Below are 19241 nucleotides of genomic sequence, written 5' to 3'. Positions count from 1 at the left end.
CCGCTCATCTTTCAAGTCTCAACTCAATCTTCCCTTTCATTCCCAACTTTCATTTTTCATACCCTTCCCCCAACTCCCAATCCAGGTAGAACTGACCACCTTCTGCCTTGGTTTCTTTCTCTGAGTATAGTGTTGACGTCCAGCTTGCCTCTCTTGAACGCTAAAGAATAGTAACAATAACATTTATTGTCAGTTTGATTTGGATTCATTAGACCCAGGCGTGGCTAAGGAGAACCGTGCTCTATAAAGTTTCTACGGTTGATTTTTTTCATTAGTAGACCATAGGCCTTTCTTCCAAGACACCTTTGAATGGACTCAAACTTCTAACCTTTTGGTCAGCAGTGGAGCACATTGCCATTCTGCACAACCCTCCTGAATTGCAAATGCCTTGAAATCAATGTCTGTGTCACATGTGTCTCTGTACCACAGCCTCCGGTTTACCAAATCAACCCCGCTGCCCTCAAAGCCAATTCCCCCTTAGAGTGATTCTACAGGATAGAGTCAAGCTGGGCCTTAGGGTCTGAGACGGTACATCTGTGCAGGAGCAGACAGCCTCATCGTTCTCTCTCAGCACAGCTGGTGGATCCGGACTTCCTACCTGTCATGGCTACCTACACATAGCCAGGACACCTCGAGGCCTCCATTTAGCTCACAGGAGGCACAAAATCAATACCAAACACACGAAGGAGGAATCCAAAATAAAATCCACGTTGCTAAGTGAACGTGATGATCTTGGGACAAACGCTGATGCCAACTGCAGGTGAAGTCACCGCCAGAGCCTGCCGGCCTCTAGCTCTGCCTTTGAGCCTCAGTTTGCGTTGGCACACCAATGGGGTGGGCGGTCTCTAGCATGCAGGCTGACTTTCAGGGACAGAAAAGGGGGGCGGCGTCGCCTACTGGCTGTGCTCCCTCCGTAATTTCTGAGAACAAAACCCATCCAAACAACTCTTCCCTTTCCCAACACTTGGCAAGGCTCCAGTGTTTCTTTCCCCCAATACTTTCTTTGCTCAGGCAACAGTCCCACGCTCTAGCTGCTAGGCGTTTGCGTGCCGTGAATCAGTCTGCGGAGGGCAGTGCCGAATGAATACCAAGCAGATGCCCGGCTCTGTGCCTGCAGGACTGGTGTCCAAGGATTGGAACGCGCACCAGTGGCTGTTTTCTCCCTTCTCAGGCACGGCCATCTCATCCACGCTGACCCAGTGCCACCCTGGGCTGTCCGAGCCGGGCACTGTTTATGGAAGTAGAAGGCTCAGTCGTTTCCCCAAGGAGCTATTGGTGGTTTCGAACCGCTGACCATGAGTCTCACAGCCCAGCGAGTGACCACTACACCACCTGGGCTCCCTTGGCATCCCCGTAAGCGGCCATATTTTAGAGACCAGTGCCTGGGGCTGTCTTCATTTCCACACCTGAAGTGAGGAACACATGATCGGAGGCGGGACAAGAATGCCGGAGAGCGTGTTAGCTTTGCACACACATGCTTGCTCCTTGTCTCCAGACAAAAGCAGCCCCTTAAATGCAGTCAGCCTCGCAGAAGCAGCCCGCCTACAAAAGCTCCAGGTCCTTTGTTTCACAGGGAATTTTTGTCCTAAATAATAAATGTGTGAAATCCAACCCAAATGAACTCTTCCTCCTCCAGATGACCTATCAATTTCAGATGGGAAATGAAAGTCTGAGGCAGTAAGAAGAAAAACAACAAAACAATGGTGGAAATGGCCAGGTAATATTAAGTGGTCATGGTAGAAAGTCAGTGTGGGGCATTTCACTTTCACATTACTATACAAAGTCACAAAAATACTCAGAGAGGCAGAAAGAAGGACTAAATTTAGGCCCTTATTTTTAATGCATTCAAGAGCGGCTTTCATTTTCTGCCTGCCCTGGTTCAGCCTGGGGAGTCTGAGTGTACGGCAGGCAACACACCAACGCCCTGTAAACAAATGGAAGTCTCATTCATTCAGAGGCAACACTCCCAACGGTTCTCCACCTGTGGGTCACGACCCCCTTGGGGGTCGAACGACCCTTTCACAAGGGTTGCCCGATTCATAACAGTAGCAAAATGACAGTGATGAAGTAACAACGAAGATAATGTTATGGTTGGGGGGGTCACCACCACATGAGGAACTGTATGAAAGGGTGGTGGCATTAGGAAGGTTGAGAACCACTGGGCTAGAGAAAGTCAGCGGCACCCCACTTTCCCTGCCAACAAAGGTATACCTATGCATCAAAACACAGACTGGATTTCTGAGCTAGTAAGACTCTAGCTAGTTTTAGCTTTGGCCCCGGCTTTGGCATAGAAGCAGCTGGAAGCATATTCCATTGTCCATCTCCTCTAAGGGGTTCCTCCACTCCCATTCCAGTGGGATCCCGACCAGGTCTCAGCCGCCATGCCACCTGGGCCAATCTCATGAGACTGCTCGAAAGGATGTCACCATCAGCCAGAGAGGCAGCTGGTCAGCTGGGACCCAGGCACTCCCGGGCAGCATGTCATAACTATCTCCGCAAGCTAGTCTTTCAAATACATGAGAGGGACTTCAACAAGTTCATGGACAAGTGGAATGGCAAGATAAGTTGGGTCGCCACACCCCCAAACACACCCAGACAACAAGAACACAAAGAAACCTGAACTTAGAATAACAGCAAATTCCCTGTGGAAATATTGTTTATATCTCCACAGGGAAAGAGGGACCAGACTTCAACCCAGTGCTCCAAGATGTGAATGCAATATGCTGGTATGGAGTAGGAACCAGTGGAGAGGTCTGAGGGGCCGGCCCCAATCTCAACTACGTGGACATGTGCCCCTCCTTCTAGAAGAATTTATCTCAGAGGACAGCACTGAATCTGCAGCTCCAGGAGAGGGATATATCTGATCGGAGCACACGGGAGCAGATGAAAGGGAGGAAGAGAGCGTGGAACACATCCTGGTCCACCAGGCCTTGAGGACAATGTTCCCGCTCAGAGCAGCCAGTCCACAGAGAGGACCACCTGGCTGGCCCCACTATGAGACATGACGTCCCTCACAGACCCACAGCCCTACAGGGGACAACACTGGAGACACAGTGTGGGAATTGTGCCTGATATGATCCTGTCACATCGAGGCAAAACACTAAGGGGGTGCAACAGAACAGCAAGGGAACGGAGGAGTGAGGTCCCCAGGGAATGCTGAAGGTGGATTTTGGGGCCAGGGCATGGTGTCCCAACAGACTGGACTGGAAAACACTCCTAAAGGCCAAAAAATAGTCCTTGAACTAACTACAAGCTTTTCTTTCTTGTGTTTTGTTTTGTGTAACATTGGTTTGTTGTTGTTTTGTTTTATATTGTTGCTTGGTTTTGCTCTGTGTTGTTTTTGTGCATGTTATTATCTCCGCAGGTCTGTCTAAATAAGATAGGTTGGATGAACAATCTGGAAGAGAAAACAACGGGACTGACAGTTTTGGGGGGACAAGGGAGAGGGGGAGGTGGGGGGAAAGGTAGCGGTGTTAACAAATCCAGGGACAAGGGAACAACTGATCCAAATTGATGGTGAGGAGGGTGTAGGAGGCCTGGTAGGGTGTGATAAAGGGTAATGTAACCAAGAGGAATTACTGAAACCCAAATGAACACTGAGCATGTTAGTGGGACAATAGGAAAGTCAAAGGAAATAGAGGAAAGAGCTAGGAGGCACAGGGCATTTATAGAGGTCTAAATAAAGGCATGTATATATGTAAATATATTTATATATGAGGAGGGGGAAATAGATCTATATGCATATATTGATAGGTTTAGTATTAAGGTAGCAGATGGACATTGGGCCTCCACTCAAGTACTCCCTCAATGCAAGAATGCTTTCTTCTATTAAATTGGCATTCTATGATGCTCACCTTCCTGACACAGTCGCCTAAGACAAAATGGGTGCATAAAACAACAACAACAGCAAATTCAATTCCCACTCCTGAGACCAGGGTGCTGGGCCAAGTTCCCAGGGTAGACCAGCCCATCTCAGTCTTGCTATCAGTTTCATTACCCTTAGCTTCGAGTCACATTCCTGCACTCCCTCCGTCCCCAGCGCTACAGCCTTGCGGCCTCTCCCAATAATTTACATTCATTCTGGACCAGTAATGTGGTGTTAGACCAATTCAGTGAAAAGCACCTTCTATCTTGCCATTTGTACGACTCTGTGCTTTTTCGTTTTGCAGCACCCCTGGAAGACACTCATTCCGGTGTCTTCCACTCCACAGATAACTCTGTGTTTGGGGCCCATGGTAGGAAAACAGATAACATTGCTGCCCAGAGGGGAGGGCATGGGAACGGGAACTGTGTTCCCTTGTAAGATGGAATCATCCAGTCGAGGGCCCCATGACATATATGCACGTACATCATCCCAGTTAAGAAAGAAATTGTTTTCCCCAACATGAAATGGGCTCAGCAACATTGAAGTTCACAACAGAGAGAGTTAGCTATGGGGCGCGTGCACTGCGTTAGAGATGGTTGCTCTGGGAAGGTGGGTTTGGAGGCGCAGCGCTTGGGGAGGCCCGCGCAGGGTCCATCCACCGGGTGGGGTTGGCAGGCCCTAGGCAGGGCCGTGGGTCCAGGTGGATATGAGATCTGATCAGCCTGAAGACATGCTTCACAAACCAACCTGGGCACGGCACAGAGAAGAGGCAAGGCACTGCAGGGCAGCGGAAAGGATTTGTGCCTTTCTCAAACAGCTTGGTATGTGGGTCTTCCTGGTGGTTCTTCTGGATGGCTGGTTGGGGTCACCCAACCCGCATCAGGCTCCTAGTGCCATAACATGAGAATCAAGTCCCTTAGAGGACTGGGATGTCCAATGGCTTTGGCCAAATGCCATGACGGATCTGGGGTGGGAGGGGTGGGGGCAGCCTTCTAAACCCATTTGAGAAAGGACAAATACTCTTGAGCACTGTAGACAGATAACTGGCTGATTTAGCTTAGAACAATAGGGCAGATACTCCTGAAATCAATTTCAGAACATCAGAGAGAGATAGGTGGCTGGTGGGAGGGGTCACCAAGGGCGCATCCATCCAAGGTGGGGCCAGAGATACAATGGGATGGGGGGCAGAAATTTATTCTCGCACGCACAGAGCACTGCAGATCTAATTAACAGTGCGGGAAAGCTATTTTCATACTTCACTCACACAAAGCACCACTCTTCTGTCTCCGAGGGGGGTGGGGGAGGGTTTCAAGTTCTAAACTACAATCAGCCCTTCTTTTAAAATAACAATAATAAATCCTCTGATTCAGCCAGATGGTGGTGTTTGTTGCACTAGGCTGGGTTCATAGTACAACATCAATAAATGGCCACTTGTAGAGGGACAGACAGAATCCCCTTTATAAAGCAGAGCTCCACCTCCCTCCTGCTCCCACCCGGAATGTTGTGCTGTCAGAACACCCTTGGGGGTCTTCATCTCATTGGGGGGGAGGGGGGGAGAAAGGAAAACCAGAAGAGGCCAACTAATTTAAGTAAGTGGAAAAGCAATCTCTTAGGGAGGAAAACGGCACGTTGATTCCCCGAGGGAAATTATTTTTGGTGGTCTTTTAAAGTGTTGCTTTGTCTTTAGGGGACTGCTTGCAAGGAGGACTTCAGACGAGTCTGGGGAGCTGCCGTGGCAGGACTACAGGTTGCGAACCAAAGACACCACAGCGGAGAGGGGGAGTTGCCGTCCGTCCTTCCTCAGCAAACTGCCCGGGGCTTGTGAAATGAATATTTACTCCAAGAAGGCTGGCTTGCCTCGGATAACTCCTTTGGAGGAGGAAGGGGGGTTAGTTCAGAATCTGTCAAGGAAGGGCCCGTGACACCGTGTGTTCTGTCACCTGTATGTGGACAGCCTCTCGCCACTGGCCTGGCACTCCCTTCCAGAGGTGCATCGTCTTAACTTCCCTGGGCTCAGTCTGCACAGGGGCTCTGTGTGTGTGTGTGTGTGTGTGTGTGTGTGTGTGTGTGTGTAGGCGGGGGAAGAGGGAGTGGATGAGGTATGTGCTGACTAGTCTCTGCTTGCTCTTAATAAACTCTACTACCTGGTTCTATAAAACGAATTCATGTCCACAGTCCAGGCCTCAGATGGCTAGCCTGTCAGCAAAAAATGTCCGAAGAAATGTTAATTCAACAATGTTGGAGGGATGTTATTTCTAGAGCTGGGCCCCCCTCACCCCCCCGGGGAAATATGAAAGAGTTACTCCTGAGAGTCAGCTCCTCCACACGGAGAGATGTTTCTTGCCCGTTGCTTCCTTCCCAGAGAATTTCCCAGTGCCTGGTGTGTATTGACATTTGGTCCATATAAAGCCTGGTGTAGACTATGGGGAGACCTAGAGAATCGTACCTATTGGGGTTCAAAACATCAGGGGTCTGCTAGTGCTGTTGCTTCCCACACCGAATGAATCACTTCATGATGTAATACGGTTTCTTGACCTCGAATTTAGAGCAGTCCACTCTGTTTGTGACCTCTGGCATTTTCCACACTTCCAGGCAACAAATACTAGCATCCTACAAGTCTCAACAGCACATCAGTTAAGACAGTGGGGAAGGGAATTAGAGAATAGTTTCCAGTGCAGGGAAAACATCTGCAGAGGTTTGCCTTCGCTCTGAATTCTGATGGTGCAATGAGGAGTTGTTTATCTGTTCTGAAGACAATCCCAGAGATTTTCCTTTTTTATTTTTGACGGCTAGGGGCTGGAGTAGCGGGGAGAATGGGGACAGAATGTGTTTCCAATACTGAAATGTTCAACCCATGGCCCCAGGATTTTGAATCCCACGAGAATTTAGATAAAAAACAAAACGGTTCAGTTCTTGGTCAAATTTGGTGCACAGGATGCCAATACAGGTGAGCCCCACAAAGGGCGCTCCGGAAGACCCACCCGAGGGTGGCTTTGCTAAAATAGTGCGCTCACCTTTCCCCCTCCAGATAGCATGCTAGGAATCAGTCCTCTATCTCGAGCCATTTATTGAGAACGAACACATGAACTTGAAAAGACATGACCTAATTGAAGTTAAATACCTGACTTTGGTGTATGAGAATCATAAACTTGCTTACGGTCTATCTGGTCCGCAAACACTTCCCCATAAATCATCCAATAAGGCATGTAGAAGATGTTTTTGGCCAGTTTCCATGACGGCTCCTCGTTGGGAAAGAGGATGGCTTGCCTCGCCACCCCAAAGCTCATCAGCACCACCAGCATAATAATGACAAAGTACATCATGTCTATCATCTGGAAGAGGTGGGCAAGCAGAGGGAGAGACAGACAGACAGACAGACAGACAAAAACCCATAGCATTGAGTGGGATTTTCTTTCTTACTTTTCTTTTTTTTTTTGAGCACAGAAACTTTCTTTTTCAATTTTGGAATATTATATATATATGTATATATTATGTCAAACACAGTTACATATTTCAATTCATTTTGAGAAACCCAATATCCAGATCAAGGAATTGAACACCAATAACATCCTTTCCCGCCCCCCTACCCCCAACCTTGTCCTGCCCACAGCCTTCAAAGTCTGCTTTTATTGAGTATGAAACCCATTTTTCTTGTTTGTTTGCTTTTTTCTTTTATAATAGTGGTCTCGCACAATAGTCTTTATGGGATGGACTAACTTTGCTGAGAACGGTGGCTCCTAAATTAATCCATGGATGCCGGCTTTGAGGGAACACTTTGATGGAGGCTTTACTTTCTAGAGCTTATAAGGATGGTTAGCTAGGGCATGATGTCCACAAAAGAGGACACTTATTTGTTGATATCAATGTCTGCATTATCTTATCAGTAATTAAAAGCAAAGACGTTCTGAAAAAGCTCACACACCATGGAAACTCATTTCTCATGGTTGTCTAGGGGACCCAGTGATCTAACACAGAAGCTTGCGTCTCTAACTTTCTTCTTTGTTCCTGGGAAGGCGAGAGGCCCCCTGGTGTTGATTTGCTCTAAGTAACTTTGGAAGTTGGATATTGAACTATTTTAACAGCTCGTGCCATGGTATGTGTTTCTTTCCTAAGCTCTCAAAGGCTAACGAAGAGTCGGAAAGCGCAAAGCAGCAATCACTTGTGAACAAAGCTGGGGAAAGCCAAATACCCATGATATGTGGTCTCAGTCTGTGACCCCACCTCCATTCCATGCTCTTACCTAAACCAGTCCAGTTAACTCTCCTGCAAGGTATACTATCACCACAGAGGGCATTTCCTGAATTGTGAGACTCTCGTAGGCTAATGACCCATCCCTATGCTTGCTGTTGCTAGGCTGGATTTTCATCTTGGGAAGCTTATGGGATTCCCTAGACTCCAGCCTAGTACAATGTGCTCTTGTTTCTCTTTACCCCTTCCTTCCCTGTTTGTTTCCATGATACATGTTCTCTAGGACCTGTTTCTTCTATAGCAATGTTCCTTCCTCCTATCACCCTAAGAGAGGAGGATACAGTGACTATTGTGTTTGCCTGTCAGAATTGAGTACCTCTGTCTCTTGGATACATAGCCCACCCATATTGGATACCAGGTAGGTATTTTTTCCAGGCTAGACTTATCACGGTAACTCGCTTGTTGGCAAGAGTGATACGAGGCATGTAGTAATGATAAGTCAACTGGATTCTTTCTATGGGTTTAAAAAATAAAACCGAATTCCCTTTCCTTTTCCACGGTAATGCAAATTCATAATGTCTGAGGCTAGGATGCGATTCTGACTGGTGGAACTGATAGTAGCTAGCATGGGTGAGAGAGAGAGACGGACCGAGAAGCTCACAGCAGTTGAGTCTCTAGCTGCAGAAGCCCCCGAAGGCCAGTGGCACCACACCATTCTATAAATCAGTGTATTCCTTCTAGGTTAAGCTAGCTGGAGATTGGTTCCTATTCCTTGCATCTAATACAAAAGACTACCTTCTCTTGGGTATCAAACTTCCTGAAGGGATGTCCATCCACCAAGAAAGCTGAAAAATAATATCATTGATGATAATGAAAGTCACCAATGAGCATACTTTAAAAGAAAAAATGTGGTACCTGTCTTGCATGATTGGGTTTCAAACAGCGCAGCCTTCTTGCATGCCTTAAGGACCCTGAAGTTCCAATATGTATTAGGTCCATTAAGCAACTTTCAAGGCAATTTCTAAGTCTATTTCACAAATATTGCATGGCTTTAAAACTAGATACGAGTCTCAAAAATTTGATATTAATCCATATTTGTTCATTATCCTTAAATATACATATGTGCTGGTTCACTTTAATCCCTTTGGCAGCCGAGCTGTCTCGGCTCTCTTAAAGCAATCAGACCAGCTGTGTCCACAGAGGTTCATACGAAACATGGGTCTGGTTCTCATTTTCTCTGGCTTGTTCTCTCTCTCTCTTTCTTTATTTTGTAAAACTCAACCATCATTTATGTATAAAATGTCCAGTCAATGAAAAAACATTAATGAAATCTAATGTTACACTTATTGGAATAATTAAAAGAAGGATGAGAGGAGAAGGTGGTAATAGGAGCTAGTTTGGTGCAGGGAAACTCAGCCAGTCAAAATATCAACTGTTCTAGTTTCTCCAGGTTTTCCGTTCCCCTCTCGGATCGAATGCAGTGTCTATCCAGAGGATCAAAGCCAATCTTCAGAGAGGAGAAGCATTCTTTCCAAGCACCCAGCTTCATAGAGTTCAACGAAGTCTTAATTTCCATACAAACGCCACAATCTGGCAGATTGTGGAATGCAGAGTATAATTCGTGAGAATGAACTGAATTGTTCCGTTGGTTCAATATGAAGAGAGCTGGCTCCATCGCGTGTGCTTATTTTACAGTAGGCCTTCTCTAAGGGAGAACACACGCTGTGTTCAGGGAAGGATGTGTGCTTGGGGGACAGATTGCCGAGCTTTCCATCTTGGATCCACTAGCAATACTAGCCGGTGGTCTTGGACAAATTGCTAAACCTTGGTGTGCACATTTATGAATAACAACAACAAGGCATATTATTTGTGTCAGGACTAAATGAGATCTAGGTGAAACCCTTAACACAGTCAATTCTCAGTCTCCATTAACGTTTTATTATTGCGATTGCCAGAGCTGGAAGGAGGACAGCCTGTGGAGTCAAATAGACATGAGTTCGAACCTGTCTTTGTCCCTTGCTATGTGTCTCAGTGTATTTCATTGTTCCATGTGGTTTTAAAACCTGTTTCATGGGGTTGGGAGGATACTGCCATATCTGACATAACTGGCACGTATTAACTGATTGCAGTTGTTATTGTTCTTATTCTGGATTATGGAAGTGAGCTCAGTGTCATGCGTGGAGAAGTCCATTCCAAGGTGGAGCAGGAAGAAAAGGGGTCAGGATTCTTTTATGTGATCCACGGGTCTGCAGTTAAGCTGCACTGATATTGGGTTCACGGGCCTTCCATACCACTGAGGCACTTGTCCTGTTTTCGTAATGACACAAATACTCAGAGAACCAATTTCAAAATGGGCTCTTGAGCATCGTATGCCCAGGAATCCTAGCAACTGTCTTTCCCCAGACCAGGTGATGTAGAGAGTTGCTTGGCTGGGTAGCAATGAATAGGGACTTCCCAATATTGAATGATTTTTGGTATCATCAAATTTGGGGCATATTTTGGAAAACTTCCATCCTGGCTGTCTATCTGGTCCCCTGATCAATTCTATATGCATGTTTTACCTACATTCTGCACCAGTGACTCAATTCTTGACCTAATTACCCTAAAATTTAAAAAAAACATGAAATGGAGGCAGAGTCCCCAAATAGAGTCATTTTCTACTTACTCATGGTGGAGAAATGAAGGCATTAATAAGTTAGAAGGTAGAGAAAAAGCAGTACGCCTGTCTTGCTCACGCATTAGTAAGATTTCATTCTAGTCAAAACTGGGGATAATTATGTCGTTATTCAAATGATAGACATAAGCTTTAAAATAATCTTGCTGCATGGGTATGACTTCAGCGATTTCAAATGCTTAAATGCGACCCAGTCTTTTAAATGTAATATGTTTATTTGGGGAGCATATTTTCAGCATTTATTTATTGAAATAAAATGAAATAAGAATTAGTTGGGAGAAGCAAGTGATTGTATGATGACATTTCCCAATACACTTGATCTCAACAGCGGGTGATTTTGTACCTCTCCCCCGCACCCCTGCCCCTGTCCCCGAGGACATCTAAAATGTCTAGACAAATTTTGGTCGCCATAACTGTACTGGAGGTTATGCCACTGGCACCTCCTGGGTAGAAACCAGTGTTGCTTGCAACTATGGTTTGATGGAAGGGACAGTCCCCCAAATAAAGGTTTAACTAGCTCCCAGTGCTAACAGTGCCACGGGAGAGAACCCGTGGACTAAGACTGTAGCTGACGTCATCGTTCTTCACCTTCCTCGTGTCTGTTTGAAAATGCAACTGAGAATCTCCTGTAAGCTTTTCTCCTTCTTGCAGAAAATGCATACAACCACACACAGTTAAATATAAACTTGGGGGAGGGTCCTTAGATCCTCTCTCTTAAGGCTAGCCACCGACTTGAGGCGGAGAGTCCCTGTTTTTAGCCAGAGGAATTGTGGTAGTTACATAATTTAGTGTCAATTTGAGGATTCAGAGGGAAAGGGTGGAGTTTAGCCTGTCAATCAAATCACAGCCGAAGAGGTCTCTTTGTGGGCATGGCCTTCTCCTGAGGATTCTAGGTGTGGTTTTTTTTTCTTTCCTCCTTGGGGGTGGGAGACACACTCTCTCTCTGCTCACTCCCTGAGAGACATCCCTGGGGAGAAGCTACATGGATCTACCCTGATGCAGCCAGAGCCTTGGACCTGAAGAAGCCACGTGGAGACCCCTGCCAATGCTGAGATGCTTACAATGCCACTGGATCCACAAGACTCCCCCCTCCCCCACTGGCCTGTGAGCTTCCTGCATTTGGCGTCATTACATGTGTTTCATGAGTTTGAAGAGGACTTTATAGATTGGTATTGGGAATATGGGCTAATATTTGACTTATGGACTTGATCTGGACTGGGCAGGTATGCTTTCTCAATACTGAATTGCTCTTGTAGAAAAGGCTCTTTCTTATACACATACTTGAGTGCCTATGAATTCGTTTCTGTAGTCTACCCAGACTAACACAGGAGTTTTCACCACAATTTCAAATTAATGATTCAAGTAAACAGAAGAAGATTTAACAGGTGGCAATATATATTACTCTATTCTACTTTATTTACATAGACATGTACGTGTCTCTCTATATGTATATATATACATTCTCCTCCAGGTAAAAATCCTTCATTGAACTGGGGCTCAGTTTTGGGTAAGTAACTCAGATTTGCTGATTTCCAGTTTTTCCCCTCCAGAGTCAACTTGTTGATGCTTGCTCCAAACAATGTGGTTATAAATACCAACTTTTTTATGATAGGGTTAAGAATACAGAGGAACAATTGTGTTCATCCTTTTATCTCACTTTCCCCATTGTACTTAAAACAAACAAACATAATGTCAACATAATGATAAGACAGGCAAGTATCTCCCACCTACTATAAGCCATTGATTGAACCTGTGTTCTAACGATCACAGCAACCGTGAAAGATATCCATCTACTGTTTCTGCTTCTGATATGAATAAACCTCCAAGAGCATAAAGAAATTGCCCTAGGTCTCATAACTCTTTAGTTTTGGATTCAAATTCTCCTCCTTCTCCACCCTCTTCCATGAGTTCATCAGTGCCTTTGTAAGGGAGGGTTTTGGCTCTTTAAGATTCATTGCAGTAGACTGCCACGCTTACACAGGTGTTTAAGAAATCTTGATTTGCTGCCCCAAAGTTAGGCAGCAAGGCTGCATATAATAAAACTGGAGTGAAAAGTGATGAAGAACATTTACTGACTAATTTCCCTAGCTTATACCATGGAACTCCAAAGGGAGTGGAGGCATGTAGCATAGTTTTAGTAAGAGGTGATTGTCATACAGGATGAATAGGTCTGTCATTTCCACATGTGCTCTGGAAAGGTAAGGTAGGGGCCACACATGGAAATGTGAGGGGACTGATACCAAGCATCCAGTTTCTGGAGCTGGGGAGGAGCTTGGTCTACCTGGGTGCTCTCGACTTCACTCCAGGGCTATTCTCCTCGAGCTCTGTCTTCATGGAGAAGTCTGGACAATGGTAGGTGGTCAACAAGAGTTGCCATGTGACCACAGCTATTTGTATGGAAGCATAGTAACTTGCTATCTGGGACTCTGTATTGTTTTTTTAAGAATGAGAGCATTAGAAACACCATTTCAGAATCTGGTTCTTAACAGACACCATATCTGGTTGTGTAACAGTACGTACGCTGTCTTGCTAGTACTTACTGATCGATATACCTCTGCCTAGACTCAACACAACTCAGACGGTTTTTCTTACCTTTGGGTATGGAAAAACATTTTTCTAACACTTCTTAGGAAAATTGGAGGAAGTCCACTGCTCTTCGATGACCCAGCCACATGGGAACCTCCATGCGAAGCCTTTCTTGACTTTATATAGTCGTCTCATACCGCTAGGCCATTACCTCTCTATCTTTCTCTTACTTTCCTACTTCGGGAATGAGGATCTTTGTCTCAACTCCTAGAATGCTACATAAACTTTGTCTCAACTCCTAGCCTGCTACCTAACACAAAATAGATCAGTGATATATTTTCATTAAGTGAATGAGTAATGATCAATTCTCAAAATCCCAAATATTCAAAACATGCTTCATCAAACAAACAAATCCCATACAACCCTTGGGGTCATTTCATTTAGACTGGTCTTTGTAGCAGCCCCCCAAATATTAGTTTCCTATTATTACATCATCACATGGAATTGAGACCCTGCTTACCATTTTTCCAATCATCATCACATATGGGCCCAAGTACTTGTTCACGCCAAAGATGTCCAGTAGACGAATGTACCAATAAATGATATTCACACAGTAGATGACCCTCCCGTCGCTCCTGAAGGGCTGATCTTGGAGACGCAGGATCATGCCAACCGAGAAGAGCAGGATCGCTATCAGATCGGTGACATTCCAGTATTCCTGCAGCCACACCTTCACTTTCTGTAGTAGCTTTCCGGGTTCCGACATCAGAATCTAAGAGGCAGGAAGGAGAGGAGTTAGGCCTGATAGGTTAGTGGATGTTCTGTTAGCCAACATTAATAGCTTGCATCGAAGACTGTGCCTACTTGAATATGAGAGGACTCCAAAAGTTCATGGGAAAATTGAATTAAAAGACAATGGAATGATTCCACAAGCTTTTTGAAGCCCTCTCATACTTCCATGCTATGAATGGACCACTGAGAAAGCTTCTGCTATTCAGATGTAAATATTCCAGAGGGAGATTTATCCTTTGAATTTCCTTCTATTTCTAATATATACATGAAGATCTCATCATATTATTGATTTCCAATACCCTATACATTTCCTTTCACATCCTCCTCCATCTCAGTAAAGAGTACCACCACCATATTGAATTACTCAGCGCTTCACTCCGCTCTTGCATACCTCTCATCCTCTGTATCAACCAATCCTAGAACCTGTTTCCGAATCTCACCGAATCCACCCACTCCCAACCCCCTGCTGCTGGCATCATAAGCTAAACCCATCTCATCTCAAAGATAATTCCAAAAGCTTCTAATGGGCCTTCGCTCCTTCAGTTTTGCCTACCTGCCCTTAATTCCTCCTCTGAGCAGCATACAAAATGATCCTAAATCTACGACATGATCTACACGGTGATTATTCAGTTGTCCACGTAGATAGAAACTCATTAAGCTGCATCCTTACTTGTGCTACAGCCACTGAGGACTCAGAGCGCAGAGAGATTGGAGAGACACACCAGCCACAAAACTAAGGCAAATGATGACAGTACCTTCGGAAGCCTTCCAGTATAAAGAGAAAAGTTCCAAACTCGTTTGCCATGGCCTCTTCTGGCAGCCCACCATGTTCTCCCTCCTTCAGCACAACAGTTCATTCTGTGCCCAGGGCCCCTGCCCTTGGTGTGTCTTCTCTGGGGCGCTTTCTTCTCCTCGATTTGTGTATAACTTCAACGATCTCAAGATGTTTCCTTCTTAGGCAGGCCTTCCTTAATCACCCTTGCTTCAGTGGCTTCCACACCTTCAAGCCACTCCCGAGCACATCACCCTGTTTTCCGAAGACTGTAGCAGTATGTGGAATCATCTTCTGTATGTGTGTACGTATAACTGCCCACCCATCCGTCCATTTACCGAGCCACCTCGCCATTATCTATCCCCTGTATGTGGTCATCTCCACTAGCTTCTAAAGTTGAGGGCAGCCTCTTTGTCCCCAGGGCCTGCTACATAACAGACCATATGTGCTTCTCACCTGGCGACCGAGACACCTGAGGGCAGTGCTTCACTCCCTGTTGCATCCCTGCTGGGTGCCACTCTGACGTACTCCCTGGATGCAGCCTTTCTGCTATGACATTGGGCTCTAGGCAATGCACAGCGGACCAGTGAAGGGCCACCCCTCATCCTGCCCACAGCAAGAAGAACCAGGGAGACCAGCTTCGTGGGGCTGCGCACCAGGCCATTTTCAGGAGTCCCCTGTGTTTATCCCTGCGAGCCTTCTCTCCTCAAGCCATGACCCATGCAGGATCCACTCAGGATCTCCCATGGGAGAAGACAGAACAGCCAGGGACAGGTCTAATCTGTAATGGTTAGTTAGAATCTTCCTTTTTGGCTTCAGTGGGCTACTTTGTCCTAAAACACTGAGGGTAAATTGAACCCAACCCAACCCACTACCATCAAGTCAATGTGACTCAGAGTGACCCTATAGGACCCAGTAGACCCACTCCCTAGTGTCTCCAACACTGTATATCCTCATGGGAGCAAATAGCTTCCCCTCCCCGCCCCAGAGTATCTGGCGTGTTCTAACCATTGACCTAGAGATTAGCAGCTCAACTTGTAATGCACTATGCCATCAGTTAGGCCTGAGCAAGATCCTCGGGGCCACTGGTAGCCTCCTTCAATCTTGGTGGTGTGTCCCCAGTGGAGGGAGCATCAGCATCTTCTGAGGGCAGGTGACAGCACCAGCTGCAGGGCCCCACCCGTAGGGTTTCTGCTTCAGCAGGTCTGGAGTGGAACCCCAGAGTACGCATTTCTAACAAGGTCCCAGGTGATGGGGTTGGCCCTTCTAACCACCACACCTCCCTATAGCCGGTGTTGTCGCTAAGGCTCCCCACCTCTTCATCTCTCTAGGGACCCCTGCTGTGGTCCCTGGAGCGGAGGGCAATGCCCAAGCGGAGCTGCAGCCCACTGCCCAGTATGGCACCCTTACCTATGACTAACAAAAGAAGCCTGATGGGGAGTGGGGGGTGTCTTGTAATTATTTTTAAATCATGAAAATCCCTTGGTGAAAGGATACCAGTTTTTTAAAAGGCGATAAAAGTAGGTCAGCCCTGGAGGGAAGCAGAATTGAAGAGTGAAGAGCCCCCACTCTCTGGCCCCCTCTCAACTCTGGTGTCAGTTCTCAGGCACCTCTCTCAGCACCCGAGCTCTCATCATGTCAGAGCTTGGATCCCACTACCCGTTGCCAGCCCCTGGGTTCTGATGCCTGACAACTCCACACTTGTGTTTCACTGGGATTTCAATGGCGTAATTTTTGGAAGCAGACTGGTCAGGGCTTTCTTCCGAGGCACCTTGTCACTCATTATCTCACTGCCTTCCAGTCGATTCCAACTCACAGCGACCCTGTGGTTTTTCTAACCTGGAATTATAACTATTGCTTTAAAACTGTTTTATTGGCCCTTAACCCACACATCACACAATTCAATAGTTCAATCATATCAAGAAGTATTGTACAATCATTACCACAATCAATTTCAGAACATTTTCTTTCTTTGGAAGAAATATAGCCAGAATGCTCCTTAAAGGCAAGGAGGGGGAGGCTGTGTCACGTGCTCAGGAGAGATCAGGCGCTTTGTGAAGGACATCGTGCTTGGTAAAGCAGAGGGAGTGGTGAAGGCCCTTACAAAGATGGTTTGACACAACGGCTGTAACAACGCCATCGAACACAAAAACAATCTCGTGCCTCGGGCAGGACCAGGCAAGGTTTGGCTCTGTTGGACACCCGGCTGCTGTGAGTCAGAGCCGCCGCGACGGCACCTAACCAGAACAACATGACGCAGAACCCACTCCACGGCAGGCAGTCGGTTGGCCCTCTTTCTAGCTGTGGGGGACAGGGCGATGGTTTAAGCTTTGTTCCCATACCTGTGAAGTAGGGGTGTGGTCACAGCCGGACCACTGAACCCACCGAGCTGTGGGAAGGCGGATCCCAATGAGATCACGTCTCCGGGAGGATGTGATGGGGCAGCTTCGCTGCAGAGGCAAACGCCAGACCTTGAAGGTGCTTCGCTCCTCTCAGCTTCCTGGGAAGCAGGGAGTCTTGGGCTGACCGCCCCCTGACCCCAGCCTGCAGTGCCCTGCCCTCTGGGCCACTCAAGGCTGCCTTTGGAGGAAGGAATATTCAAGGCTGGGGCCCTGGCAGCCTGCCTGCCTGGAAAGCTCTCCTAGAACAACCCGAAGAGTACAGACTGCTCCTTGTCTCCCTCCAGTCGAGTCCCTGGAGAGCGTCCAGCCTCCCTGCTTCAGTTTCCCCTTTCCTGCTTATCCTGGGGAAGGGACATGCGTGTGGGCGTTCAGTCACCCAATAGCAAGAGCCGACATGTTCCCCCACAAAGCCTCTGGCGGGACCAGGGCTCTGGGCTCCACAGAGACCGAAGCAAATTCATCACCGTGCTGCAGTTCACACAGGGGAATCCATTTTAATGGCCAAGAAGGAGATGGCACAATGACTGAAGAGACCTACGTGTAGACTAGTCGGAGCAAGGCATCCCGTTTTTTCAACCCTCCGACCTTGTCCCTTACAAAATGGGACCCATGCACCTGCCTCCTAACCTCTCAGGACTGAGGGAATGCTAGTTGGAATCTAAATATCCTCCCAGCCATTTCAAAACCAAAGAGAAGGGAAGAAAATTCTTATGATTCCAACCTAATTCTGTCTAAGAGACATAGTTGGTCCCTGGGCGGTGAGGAAGATTTTGACCACCACGAGCCACCTTTTTCTCAGTAGGGGAACGCTCCTCAGCAGAAACCCAAGGACCCAGCTCAATCACGAAGGTCATGGTAAGACTATGGATTGGGAGGGAATCCTTTTCCCACTCTTGTCCAGCGTCTGGACTGCTCCAGGGACCTTAAAGAAACCGTGACCCTCATAGGGAGCACCTTCCTAGACGGGCTCTCCCCACAAACTAGACCCAGAGCCCATGGCTGTCAAGTTGATTCCGATTCATAGCAACCTTGCAGAACTGCTCCTCGGACTGCAAACCTTACAGGAGCCGGCAGCAGCATCTTTATTCTGAGGCGCGGCAGGAGGCCTTGAACTACTGACCTTGCAGCTAGCAGCCTAGCGCTCAACCCACTGCATCGCCAGGACTCTTTGCGCTGATTAGAAAACCCACGCAAACCAAACCCATCCCCGTGCAGTCCATTCTGACCCCACAGGAGAGAGTCAGAACTGCTCCACAGGGTTTCGAGACCGTGAATCTTTTCAGGAGCAGGCAGCCTCACCTTTCTCCCAAGGAGTGGCTGGTGTGCTTGAACTGCTGACCTCGCAGTTAACAGCCCAACACTTACCCATTGCCTGACAGAAATGCCCAGGAATCATCAGGCCTTGCAAGCCTGCCTCTGGAGGGAGTGTGCATGGAGGGCTTTGAGCAGGGTCGCAGAGCCCCCTTGTGGACTTTTGCTTCATTACATTCATTTTCTCTTGCTGTCAGGCTTCCCAAACCAACCTCACTGCCACCCCGTCAATTATGACTCAGTGGGCAGACTAGGACAGCCCACTGGGGCTTTCTGAAATGGTGCCTCATCTTTCTTTGGAGCAGCGGGTGGTTTTAAACCACTGACCTCGTGATTAGCAGCTCACCTTGTAACCCACTGTGCGGCCAGGGCTGGCACCTAGCCCCCTCCCTGTTTGCCAGAGTAGAACTGAGCTTTGGAGGGGTTTGGACGGCTCACGTTTCAGAAGTAGTCAGCCAGGCCTTTCCTCTGACGATCTTCTGGAAGAAGACCGAGCCCCCCAACGTGTTGGTTCACATCCCAGAGGCGCCTTTAGTTGTTTGTACATCCCAGAGGCGCCTTTAGTTCCTCAGCAACTCAGAGTGACCCTGCAGAGCAGAATAAAACTTCCCCAGAGGGTCTCTGAGGCTGTAAACCTTTCTGACAGAAGGCAGTCTCATCTTTCTCCCGAGTGACTGCTGGTGGGTTTGAAGAACTGGACTTGTGATCAAC

At 47.2% G+C, this 19241-nt stretch overlaps 1 protein-coding gene across 4 annotated transcripts in view; it reads right to left on the bottom strand.

Moving 5' to 3' along the window:
- TRPM3 (transient receptor potential cation channel subfamily M member 3) overlaps positions 1 to 19241 on the bottom strand; it is a 1016950-nt gene that overhangs the window by 63963 nt on the left and 933746 nt on the right. For all 4 annotated transcript variants that reach the window (XM_075559069.1, XM_075559071.1, XM_075559072.1 and 1 more), the window contains 2 exons: positions 13774 to 14025; positions 7023 to 7197 (listed from right to left, as the gene is read on the bottom strand). In XM_075559069.1, the coding sequence (XP_075415184.1) occupies positions 7023 to 7197; positions 13774 to 14025 (427 nt within the window). The remainder of the gene's footprint in view (positions 1 to 7022; positions 7198 to 13773; positions 14026 to 19241) is intronic.

Source organism: Tenrec ecaudatus, chromosome 10 (assembly GCF_050624435.1).
Source record: "Tenrec ecaudatus isolate mTenEca1 chromosome 10, mTenEca1.hap1, whole genome shotgun sequence".
In the NCBI taxonomy this organism is placed as follows: domain Eukaryota; kingdom Metazoa; phylum Chordata; class Mammalia; order Afrosoricida; family Tenrecidae; genus Tenrec; species Tenrec ecaudatus.
This window is presented reverse-complemented; position numbering and strand designations above follow the sequence as displayed.